This window comes from Oncorhynchus clarkii, chromosome 6 (assembly GCF_045791955.1).
Source record: "Oncorhynchus clarkii lewisi isolate Uvic-CL-2024 chromosome 6, UVic_Ocla_1.0, whole genome shotgun sequence".
In the NCBI taxonomy this organism is placed as follows: domain Eukaryota; kingdom Metazoa; phylum Chordata; class Actinopteri; order Salmoniformes; family Salmonidae; genus Oncorhynchus; species Oncorhynchus clarkii.
The window spans coordinates 36,395,561-36,408,661 of NC_092152.1; the positions used below are offsets into that span (position 1 = coordinate 36,395,561).

General features: G+C 44.7%; 1 protein-coding gene across 1 annotated transcript in view; it reads left to right on the plus strand.

Annotated features, from left to right (window-relative positions):
- Nucleotides 1-6,556: 6,556 nt before the first annotated feature.
- The window catches only part of LOC139411070 (histone acetyltransferase KAT6A-like), a 37,596-nt gene continuing 31,051 nt past the window's right edge, over nucleotides 6,557-13,101 (plus strand). Inside the window, exons 1-2 of the mRNA XM_071156888.1 lie at nucleotides 6,557-6,758; nucleotides 8,713-10,089. Coding sequence (XP_071012989.1) covers nucleotides 9,418-10,089 — 672 coding nt within the window. The 5' untranslated portion in view covers nucleotides 6,557-6,758; nucleotides 8,713-9,417. The remainder of the gene's footprint in view (nucleotides 6,759-8,712; nucleotides 10,090-13,101) is intronic.

The window sequence follows — 13,101 nt, forward strand, 5'->3', positions numbered from 1 at the left end:
GAGAACATCATGAAGAACAAGGAACACACCAGGCAGGTCCGAGATACTGTTGTGAAGAAGTTTAAAGCCGGATTTGGATACAAAAAGATTTCCCAAGCTTTAAACATCCCAAGGAGCACTGTGCAAGCGATAATATTGAAATGGAAGGAGTATCAGACCACTGCAAATCTACCAAGACCTGGCCGTCCCTCTAAACTTTCAGCTCATACAAGGAGAAGACTGATCAGAGATGCAGCCAAGAGGCCCATGATCACTCTGGATGAACTGCAGAGATCTGGCAAGAATGGCAAGAGAGTGGCAAGAATAAAGCCATTTCTTAAAGATATCCATAAAAAGTGTCGTTTAAAGTTTGCCACAAGCCACCTGGGAGACACACCAAACATGTGGAAGAAGGTGCTCTGGTCAGATGAAACCAAAATTGAAACCAAAAAACTTTTTGGCAACAATGCAAAATGTTATGTTTGGCGTAAAAGCAACACAGCTGAACACACCATCCCCACTGTCAATCATGGTGGTGGCAGCATCATGGTTTGGGCCTGCTTTTCTTCAGCAGGTACAGGGAAGATGGTTAAAATTGATGGGAAGATGGATGGAGCCAAATACAGGACCATTCTGGAAGAAAACCTGATGGAGTCTGCAAAAGACCTGAGACTAGGACGGAGATTTGTCTTCCAACAAGACAATGATCCAAAACATAAAGCAAAATCTACAATGGAATGGTTCAAAAATAAACATATCCAGGTGTTAGAATGGCCAAGTCAAAGTCCAGACCTGAATCCAATCGAGAATCTGTGGAAAGAACTGAAAACTGCTGTTCACAAATGCTCTCCATCCAACCTCACTGAGCTCGAGCTGTTTTGCAAGGAGGAATGGGAAAACATTTCAGTCTCTCGATGTGCAAAACTGATAGAGACATACCCCAAGCGACTTACAGCTGTAATCGCAGCAAAAGGTGGCGCTACAAAGTATAAACTTAAGGGGGCTGAATAATTTTGCACGCCCAATTTTTCAGTTTTTGATTTGTTAAAAAAGTTTGAAATATCCAATAAATGTCGTTCCACTTCATGATTGTGTCCCACTTGTTGTTGATTCTTCACAAAAAAATACAGTTTTATATCTTTATGTTTGAAGCCTGAAATGTGGCAAAAGGTCGCAAAGTTCAAGGGGGCCGAATACTTTCGCAAGGCACTGTATGTACCACACAGAACGCACTGCCTCTGCAATGCAATGCTGCAAGGCAAACACAGTTTTCCATTTGAAATGAATGTACTACTGGTGTACCAAAATGCAATGATGCTGTCGGTGTGATCGAGGAGGTGTTAGGGCCTACACAAAGCTGTCCCAACAGCAGAGCTTTCTTTTCAGCACCATGGAGTGAATCCTCACCACCGCTACACCTGGCTATCAGCGGAGCCTTATCTGGCAGCGAAACAGCTAATTAAGCCTCATTTAGTGCCATTTCACAAAAACATAGCTGATATGGCTGACTTGCTTAAACAAATGTGGTTTCTACTGACAATTGAGATGTACAAACTATAGCATAAGGGAACGACGAGAGCATAAGAGGCCATCTTTAATTTTGATTAAGACATTAATGAGCTAGGACAGACGTAATCAATATAACTATTTGTTCGGCACTTTTGAAATGTACAGCGACAGAATTCAGAACATGGATCGTTCTTACAGTAGTCTCCCTGTACACCAAGTCAGAACCATAGGATAAATAAAAGGGGCATTTAAACAGACACTCAAAGCTCTTACAATGTTCAATGACACAATTTCTATAAAACAGGCTACAGGCTACATGTGTACCACCAAGTCAGAACAGTAGGCTAAGTTAAGAGGGGGAAAGGGACCAACATTATTAGGGTGAGGCACATGGGCTACTAACAGCTTACGTCACAACATGAACTTAGTATTACTTTCTAAGAAAAAGTAAAAGTCTGAAAAGCTGTCATGAAGGCAAAGGGTGGCTACTTTGAAGAATCTCAAATATAAAATAGATTTGTTCAACACTTTTTTGCTTATTACATGATTCCATATGTGTTATTTCATAATTTTGATGTCTTCACTATTATTCAACAATGTAGAATAATAGTAAAAAAAAAGAAAAACCCTAGAATGAGTAGGTGTGTCCAAACTTTTGACTGGTACTGTATATATACAGTATATACAGTGGCAGGTAGCCTAGTGGTTAGAGCATTGGGCCAATAACCAGAAGGTTGCTGGATCGAATTCCCGAGCTGACAAGGTAAGAATATGTTGTTCTGCCCCTGAGCAAGGCAGTTAACACACTGTTCCCTGGGAGCCAAAGACGTGGATGTCGATTAAGGCAGCCCCCTGCACCTCTCTGATTCAGAGGGGTTGGGTTAAATGCGGAAGACACATTTCAGTTGAATACATTCAGTTGGACAACTGACTAGGAATCCCCATTCCCCTATATATACAGTTGAATTTGTAAGTTTACATACACTTAGGTTGGAGTCATTAAAACTTGTTTCAACCACTCCACACATTTCTTGTTAACAAACTGTAGTTTTGGCAAGTCGGTTAGGACATCTACTTTGTGCATGACACAAGTAATTTTTCCAACAATTATTTACAGACAGATTATTTCACTATAATTCACTGTATCACAATTCCAGTGGGTCAGAAGTAGACATACACTAAGTTGACTGTGTGTTTAAACAGCTTGGGAAATTCCAGAAAATGATGTCATGGCTTTAGAATCTTCTGACATCATTTGAGTCAATTGGAGGTGTACCTATGGATGTATTTCAAGGCCTACCTTCAAACTCAGTGTCTCTTTGCTTGACATCATGGGAAATTCAAAAGAAATCAGCCAAGACCTCAGGAAAAAAATTGTAGACCTCCAAACGTCTGGTTCATCCTTGGGAGCAATTTCCAAATGCCTGAAGGTACCACGTGCATCTGTGCAAACAATAGTACGCAAGTATAAACCCCATGGGGCCAAGCAGCAATCATACCGCTCAGGAAGGAGACGTGTTCTGTCTCCTAGAGATGAACGTACTTTGGTACGAAAAGTGCAAATCAATCCCAGAACAACAGTAAAGGACCTTGTGAAGATGCTGGAGGAAACAGGTACAAAAGTATCTATATCCACAGTAAAACGAGTCCTCTGTCCAGTGTCTGTGTTCTTTTGCCAATCTTAATCTTTTATTTTTATGGGCCAGTCTGAGATACGGCTTTTTCTTTGCAACTATGCCTAGAAGGCCAGCATCCAGGAGTCGCCTCTTCACTGATGACATTGTGTTTTGCGGGTACTATTTAATGAAACTGCCAGTTGAGGACTTGTGAAGCATCTCTTTCCCAAACTAGACACTAATGTACTTGTCTTCTTGCTCAGTTGTGCACCGGGGCCTCCCACTCCTCTTTCTATTCTGGTTAGAGCCTATTTGCTCTGTTCTGTGAAGGGAGTAGTACACCGCGTTGTACAAGATTTCAGTTTCTTGGCAATTTCTCGCATGGAATAGCCTTAATTTCTCAGAACCAGAATAGACTGACGAGTTTCAGAAAAAAGTTATTTGTTTCTGGCCATTTTGAGCCTGTAATCGAACCCACAAATACTGATGTGTTATTTCTTACATTTGTACCCCAGGTAATCTTGGGTTTCATTACATACAGTCGGGAGGAACTACTGAATATAAGAGCAATGTCAAACAGGTGGGGCTCTACCCCACATGCCCTGAATAACGGGTCGCTACTGCTTATGTACATACACTTAGCAAAAATAAAAACACAACATGTAACAATTTCTTAGATTTTACCATAATTTGCAAATAAATTCATTAAAAATCCTACAATGTGATTTTCAGGATTTTTCCCCCTCATTTTGTCTGTCATAGTTGAAGTGTACCTATGATGAAAATTACAGGCCTCTCTCATATTTTTAAGTGGGAGAACTTGCACAATTGGTGGCTGACTAAATACTTTTTTGCCCCACTGTATAAGCCCTTAACCAACAATGCAGTTAAGAAATATTTTTTTTAAAAAGGTAAGAAATAAAAGTAACAAATAATTAAATAGCAGAAGTAAAATAACAATAGCGAGGCTATATACAGGAAGTACCGGTACAGAGTCAATGTGCGAGGGCACCAGTTAGTCGAGGTAATTGAGGTAATATGTACATGTAGGTAGAGTTATTAAAATGACTATGCATAGATAATAACAGAGTTGCACGACTGTCTTGGTGTGCTTGGACCATGTTAGTTTATTGATGATGTGGACACCAAGGAACTTGAAGCTATCAAACTGCTCCACATCAGCCACGTCGATGAGAATGGGGGTGTGCTAGGTCCTCCTTTTCCTGTAGTCCACAATCATCAAATTGTTATTGACAAAATGCAGATGTGTTTGTTGTCTGTAGCTTATGCCTGCCCATTTCATAACCCCACTGCCACCATGGGGCACTCTGTTCACAATGTTGACACCAGCAAACCACTCGCCCACACAACGCCATACATACTGTCTGCCATCTGCCCGTTACAATTGAAACCGGGATTCACCAGTAAAGAGCATGCTTCTCCAGACTGCCAGTGGCCATCGAAGGTGAGCATTTGCCCACTAAAGTCAGTTACAATGCAGAACTGTAGTCTGGTTAAGATCCTCGTGAGGAAGATTAGCATGCAGATGAGCTTCCCTGAGACGATTTCTGACAGTTTGTGCATACATTCTTAGATTGAAATTGTGGGTTTGCACATCAGCTGTCCAAGTGGCTCATCTCAGACCCCATTGCAGGTGAAGAAGCCGGATGTGGAGGTCCTAGGCTGGTGTGGATACACATGGTCTGCGGTTGTGAAGCCGGTTGGCCATATTGCCAATTTCTCTAAAATGACATTGGAGGTGGCTTATGGTAGATAAATTAACATTAAATTATCTGGCAACAGCTCTGGTGGACAATCTTTTAGTCAGCATTCCAAGTGCACACTCCCTCAAAACTTGAGATATCTGTGGCATTGTTGTGTGACAAAACTGCACATTTTAGTGGGCTTTTATTGTCCCCAACACAAGGTGCACCTGTGTAATGATCATGCTGTTTAATCAGCTTCTTGATATGCCTAAATGACTTACCTTTCAGACTAATATGCAAATAAAAAACATTATATTGTTTCAAGCAGGGTTGAAAGCAGGCCGCTTTCTGAAATGCAGAACATTCATAGGTGGTGTTGATATGGTACCGAGGTGAAATTAGTTTTGTATTGGATATTCGGGTTTCTCTCGTCAACAGCTTTTGAACTACGCTTGCGATGACTATGAAGAAGGTATATTCTGAATCGGGTGGATGGAGAATAATCCACACCTAGAAAAATGTTTTTATAATATATTTTGGATTTCAATCTTCAGTACAAAGCATTTCATGAATCTGATAATGATGTATTCTGAATCAGGGGGGGATGGACAAAAATCCACCGCTTTTTTTTAGGAGGGGGGGGTGGTACAATTGTAAAAAATCTTCTGGCTTTCAATCTTGAATAACTGTTACACATAGCTTGCCAGGACAATGACCATTATTTTTTGTTGTTGGTGAAAGTAAAACATTTTTTAGAAAAATTTAATTTAAAAAATGTACTTACTTTCAATATTCAATAGCTCTTACACAAAGTGTGCAATGACTATGAAAGTATATATTCTGGGTCAGTGGAGGATGGACAAAAATATATATATATAAAAAAGCTTGCCATTTGTGTAAGAGCTTTATGCAAGAAATATTAAAGATTGAAAGCCTGAAGAAAAACATGTATAATATTTATATTTTTGTCCATCCTCCCCTGACTCAGAATATATCATTTCATAGTCGTGGACGTTTGTGTAGGAGCTATCGATGATTGTAAATAAGGAAAAAATTGAAATTCCAACAAAAAAAAGTTGTGTATTTTTGTCCACCCTACCCTGATTCAGAATATATAATTTACATAGTAATGGCAAGCTTTGTGTAAGAGCTATTGAAGGTTGAAATCCGAAATTCTATTATTATGGTGTGGTTTACTGTTGCTTGGCATTGCGGGCAATTTACATAATCGTTTTTTTGTGGGAGGATAATAGCTGCCCACGTATCATAATCTGACTGGCGGGGAATAAGCGCTCAACATAAACAGATAGGCTTTGTCAAGTGATAGCCTACTAAGCATGGTCGGATATATAGTAACAAGCCCTCAACATTTAGGCCTATTTCGAGACTGTATAAGTTGCTGGTTCATTCTCCTGCTCTAATAAATAACAGAGCTGCTGCAATAGATTGCAGAACCTACCTGGCTGTGTGGAGGGCTCTTGTTTGATCTTTAAATACCCTCTAACATTAAAACCACACTCAGTTGCTTTGATTTCTCTTACGAGCCAGCTGTAAGGCATAAATTCAGACGTTCCCCTAAACGGCAATATCCGTGTGCGCGCGCCCCAGTGGAGAAAGCAAGAACACCTATCCCTTCACCATCTGTCCCTTTCTTCCATTTCATGTGTTCAACCAATATCCACCCCTCACAGCTTCAACTCTGTTGTCCCCCCCCTCTCCCCTTGCAGTGTATTTTCCTGTCCGGTCCACTAGGGTTTGCGTTTGAACGATGCAGACGGTCCCTTGCCCCGACTGTTCCCCCCTCCCCCACTAGCTGAGCTCCTGTTCCACTCAAAGATGGCGTCAGCTTTGGAGCCTCTGGTCTCTGGCTGCATTTTTGGGCTTGTTGTTGTCTCTGATTCGAATGATTTTTGGCACATTCTACTCGGCAACTCGACACGAAATTACGGTGAGTAGCGGCTAGTGGGGAGAGGATATTACAAGTTCTCCGAGCTTCCCTTTAAAACCCGAACTGGATCCGTCCTAGCTTTCTGGGAACCGCGAGAGGTAGAGGGAAAGGGGTACGGGAGATGAAGATCGCGAGGGGGGGCCGTGGTTGGTTGGTTGGATGGAAGGAAGGAGGGGGCGAGTGAGTGAGCCGAGGCCTACTTCGCTCCAACGGCCTTGGCTTCACCGCAGGCACTAGGTGGGAGGGTGGGTGATGGAGGAAGGAAGTAGGGAGAGGTGATGGTTATTTAGCGGTGTGTAGGGACGCGTCTTGCGGGGAAATATTTTCACCCAGAGCCGAGGCGGAGGCCGAGCGGCCATAGAACATGTCATGTTAATGGAACATTCTCCAGTACTTTGAGATCTTCATGTTTGCACTTGCCGGATAGCGGTTATGGCCGTTTTGTAATTTACATTGTGCCTCGGCTTTGTAGGCCGTGATCTCACCGCGAATATCATCCATGACATTCTAAATGGAATTATTCATTGTGATGGCTATGTGTTATTGTTTGAAGCCTCGGGCGTTGTATGAATCTGTCATTGTTGATTGTGTCAAAACACGGTTTTCCTTCACCGAGACTACACGTTGTTACTATTTTGAGCTATTTCGTCACTACTCCCAAGCAAATAACTTCAGTTCGCGGGAAGGTTTGTAACCACATAATTGCCTGACAATTCATATCAGTACTAGAGTGACGTAAAGAGCCAGAGCAGTAAATATTGAGAAAGTTAGGCACTTGGGGCTGTTTCATGGATCGCTAACGTTACTGTAACTAGCTGTGCTAACTGGAACGTTAACCACCAATCTGTTTTGACCGACATGGCTAACGTTAGCTAACTAACGATAGACACATGTTCAATGTTAGCCAGATAACGAACACAGCTACTAAGTCACAGCATAGTTTTTAAACGATTTATCTTCATCAGTTACTGAATATGTAATCAATGATCATGTTTATGTTGTGCATGGAGTAGAAAGCTAGCTAGCTAACGTTCGCATGCTTGCTGATATAAGGCACTTGAATACAACTAACGTTAGCTAACTAGCCATGAGAAGTGGCTTGCTGGTGTTTTGTTGTTGTTGCTATTTTAGTTGATTTGTTCTGCTATGCAAAGTGATAACCATGTTGCTTGGCAAAGTCATAATAACAAGTGTTCCTCACATGTGGCTAGTTTTCCCATAATCTGTGCAGTTGTGTTGTTATTACCTGCGACCAATCTCTGTTTTCTGACCCAATTCATGATGTTGTGAAAAGTATATGAAGATACTGTACTAGTTATGTAGCATGTAAGTGTGGTGTGGCCTTCTCGCTAGTGTTTGTGTTACTATCATCACAGTTATGAAAGTTACTGTGGTTTTGGGGATTAGACAAAAACATAGTGAACCAGACTTTGTAAAGTTACCTCCATTATCACAGTTGATTAGGTTTACCTACTCACAGACACTAGTCTGGGACTGTCCTGAGCTACTGGTGAAGGAAGACAATGTTTAGATCTGGGTTTATGCCCTCTTTGCTCGGGTTTCTCTTCCCCACCTAAATGTGTTTTGTATCTCAAATCTTTAACCTTAATCTTTTAGCTTTTTATTTTGCCCATGTCCTGTAATGTTGATCTAGACTTCAGGTAGCATGTATTTATCACATACAACACATGTGGGTTAACTGTCGTGTTTATGTGCTGCTGGTGTTTTGAGAAGTGTGTTTGTACATGTGTTCTGACAGGTTGCATTCAGTAAGCACTAAAGGAAGCAAATGTTTTGAAACAGCAGTATTACCTCAACTCCAATATAAAACTCATTTTAAGACACTTTTTTTTTATTACAATTTTTGTCTAGCGATTGTGACCCAGTCTTGTTGCTGTCCCTCTTGCACATCGTTTCTCTGACCCTGCCATATGTGTGTCCTTTTTTTCCGCAGAGTGCGTTTCCTGTTGAAGTGCAATTGGCATGACGGTGATTAGCCCTTGCTGTTCCATGGGGTGTGATATCTGTTCCCTTCCAGGCCTTAGAACAGGTGGATACCGCTAGGGAGAGAGGAAAGAGAACGACTAGAGAACGACTGGAGCCGCGTGGCTGAAAGACATTTAAGTCCTCCTGGACTTCCCAAACACTACAACTGATCTTCAACTCAAGATGACGGTCACAGTTTCAACATCACATTGAGAGCCTGTTATTTACATTGATTGGAGACTGAATCAACAGGTTTCTATCTGTTTCTCCCTCTGTCCTTTTGAAACAGGCAGTAGTTGGAGATACCTAAGTGTTATTGTGAAAGCCGCCGTAGTGTGCGAGTCAGTCCTCCACAGCTCCAGAGTTAGTGTAGTATCTGGTGCTCCACGACACTGCTCTCCCTCAGGCTAACTGACCCTACCCGGAGAGGGTAGTGGGTGACCAGGTTTTATTTTTTGGGGGGGGTGGGTGGGGTGGGCTATGCTATGGTGATCTGCTCCCTGCCGTGCTGCTCGTGCTTAGGCTCTGAGGGACTCTTTGCAGCCCCGGGACAAAGGATAGTCCTTGGGCAGAGGGGCGAGGAGGAGGCGGCGGCTTAGGCCGCAGGACGCTTACCTTTTGCCCGCCACGGGTGTTAGCGTGTGTGTCGTCATCGTGACCTCCAGCCACAGCCATGGTGAAGCTGGCCAACCCGATGTACACCACCTGGATCCTGGAGGCCATCAAGAAGGTGAAGAAGCAGAAGCAGCGGCCGTCGGAGGAAAGGATATGCAACGCTGTGTCCATGTCCCACGGGCTGGACCGCAAGACTGTACTGGAACAGCTGGAGCTCAGCGTCAAGGATGGAACTATTCTCAAAGTGTCTAACAAGGGGCTCAACTCCTACAAGGACCCAGAGAATCCCGGCCGTTTGGCCTTTCCCAAGCCCTGCCTGGGCAGCGGTGAAGGGGAAGGAGACGGAGAGGATGGTCATCATGAGGAGGGGGGTCATGGGGGAAGCCACCATCACTCTGGGAAGAAACCAGGACTGGACTGGAACAAGCTGATCAAGCGTTCCCTGGAGGGGCTTCATGAGCCAGGGGGCTCCACCCTAAAGAGTGTTGAGCGCTTCCTCAAGTGCCAGGGTGACGTGGCGGCCTACCTGTCCGGCAGTGGCTCCATGGGGCCCGGCCTGTTCCACCAGCAGCTGAGGGTTGCGCTGAAGCGGGCGTGTGCCCACGGTAGAGTGGCCAAGAATGGGCTGCTGTTCCGCCTCATCAGCCGCAGCTCCCAGTCAGATGGGACGGGTACTGTGGTGCTGGACTCCCTGCCGCCCGTCCGCCTCCTGCCACACGAGAAGGACAAGGTAAGCCACACACCGTCCCATACATCTACATTCTCTTCCTCAATGTAATGTCTCTATGTAAACATGCAGTGTAAGTGTAAAAGGTTAACTGTTAAAAGAGAAATTGGTAATTTATTTGTCCTTTGTGGCAGTGGGAAGAAATAAACAATCAAGGCTGAAGGCAGAACACCCACCACACAATCAATCTTAGCAGGGCTCAACCTTTATTCTGAATAGTAGATTCCATGTCGTGGTAAGGCTGCCAGGGAAGGCTCCTAAAATGTTACTTTATCACGTGTAATTAGTAGCCAGGTCAGGCAGCCAGGCAGTAGAGTTTGGCAACCCACAAAGCCGAGCCTGGAACTTAGTTTCATTTTTACCCAGTCAGTGCACTGTACTCTCACAAAATCCCTTGCTCCTTTTTAGGGCAATAACTTACAGATTGCATGATCAATATGTTTGCACGCCGTGGGTTGACTGATACTGTCTTTGCTGGAGTGAGTGGTCACTGGTGTCAAATGGTCGAATCATTTTCGTAGATAGGAGCGTGAATATAGGCAAGGGACGAGACGAGATGTGTTACATGTCTCTGTGTGATTAACATGACCCTAAAGCCACACACTGTTGCTAAATTGACTCCCAATTTTGAGACGCTTGACCCGGAAGACCGTCGGAAAGCTGTGAGAGAGAGACCTTAGACAGCAGTCTGTTTTAATCCCTATGTGAGCGTACAAGAGGTCGGTCATGTAGCTCCATGGGGGGGGGGAACAAGCGTATCATCGCTGTGGCAGTCAGTGGGTCGATTCGACCTGTGTGTATTCGGAGCCCTGGCTTGGGCACAGAGTACCAGGGCTTTCAGTGTCTCTTTCAGGGGGCCAGCGATGGGTCTGGGCGTAGTGGTGGCGTGTCGCATGCTCCAGGAGGCAGCAGGAGTGAGTGGAGCGCCGTGCAAGGCGGATGAGCTTAGTGCTCTTTGGTCGGCTGCCAGGGGCGAGGGCTGCTCTCCAACCTTCTGTCTCAGGCATGCAGCAAGAGGAGAAAGAGAGGGGAGGAGGAGGTCAGGGAAGATTCACATGGCGCCATAGCGAGCGTCCTGCTGGGGCGAGAGCGACTGGCGACCAGCTGCAGGGCTGCTCCCTGTCAGGAGCTGTCAGGAGATGAGAGGAAGAGAGTGAGTGTGTGTGTGTGTGTGTGTGTGTGGGAGAGAAAAAAAAACACAGGAAGAGCCGAGGAAGAGGCCTGGCTGACGCATGGTCTGGGCCACCTTACCCAGTCACGAAGAGGGAGAGGAGAGAGAAAAGAGACTGAGACAGTGGCAGAGGAGCAGACATGCAGGCCAGTACGGTGCCAGAAGACACACCCACAGGGTAACCTGACAGTCCGCAGCCGGATGGGCACTAACCTCTCCTACTACCCATGGGCAGGACCACGCATAGCTAACATGCATAAGACCCATTGCATTGCATGCGTTCATGCACACATATAAACATATGGCATGCACTGTGAACAAGTGCGTGCAAGCTGACATACAGTACACACACATGCACCCCTACAGTAACACATACAGTACACACACATATCAGCCATCAGTTGGAATTGTGGAAGGGTGGAAATGTAACTTTTTGGTCCAGCTGCTGCAGCGTGTGGTAGACGACCTAATGCTACCAGCCACTCATTTGTTTTTCAGCAGGTGAATAAATTATGGCGCTATATCACAGAAAACGCACGCACATGTTTTGTAACATTAAAACAACAGTTAATGAATGTTTTTTTTTTTATTGATTGAAAGTGATTTCAAAGGAAAACCCAGAACTTGACAGACAGATGTGGATATCAGTGTGTGTTATTGACCCATTTCAGTGGGCAAGAGCGCCACCTTTCTCTCTCTATTGTTTGAACCAAATATTGAACCTATGCTGCAGCTGTACCCCATCCTGCTTTCACCACTGTACCATTTGAGATTCTCTCATCCAGAACTGACACACACACAGTTTTTTTATTTGTATTATTTTTTTTGCATAATAAGATAATTATAAAATAACTGCGCCCAACTGCTCTGTGTGAGCAACTGTCAGTGTGGCTGGGAGGAATAGACATTCTACCAGGGGATGTCAAAATCTACCAGCATGTGTCTAGTGTTAATGTCCCACCCAGGATGTAGTGTATAGTGATTTGAAAGGTCCTGCCCTTGCCCCTCCAGACAGACTTTGTTGTGACTGGGGGTGTTGTAAATCTCTGCTCTACTCTGCCGTGCAAGGTGGCTTGTCTCGTGTGGGCTTCGGGTTCATTCTGCAGGGTTGGGTCCCGATGGCACCCTATCCCCCACACAGTGCACTGCTTTTGATCAGAGCCCTACGGGCCCCGGTCAAAAGTAGTGCCCAATAAAGGGAATAGGGTGCCATTTGGGATACACCCTGGGATTAGAGTGGTGTGAGCAGCCAGGAGTCATATGCCTGGCTGATTGACCGGCTGACTGATTGGCTGGCTTGCTGGCTCGAGGGCTGTGTAGGCTAACGCACTACCGACCCTCTGGCACAGATGGGCCTCCGCTGAAGACTGATCAGTCTTTGACTTAGTTGAATGACTTTCATAGTGAGTTAACGGGCTCTTTCGTTGTAGTGTTCATGTGTTGCTTGGAGGCGTTGCATGGTGAACCGTGGGTGTACTGCTACTACAACAGCTGCCAGTCTGGCGGAGAGTTATTTGAATGTTTCTCTTTGGCATTCACACAGCCTCCACTCCAGACAGCTCTGTTCCTCTTATGCTGCTATTTGCAGTATTCAAGTAGCCGTCTCTCCATATCTCAGCTACAGAGCCTCTCTCTGCTTCCTGTCCTCTAGCTAGCCCCACTGTGTTTGTGTGTGGCTGGTGGGGTGTGACGCGACACTCACACTTCTCTCACTCAGGCGAAGACTCATCAGTGCCATATTGCCTGCATGAATGCTATGGGTTGTGATTTAGAAAGGGAAGGGGTGGGTGAGGGGAGAGGAGGAAAGGAGGGGAAATAAAGCAAAACAAATGAATAAGCCTCGG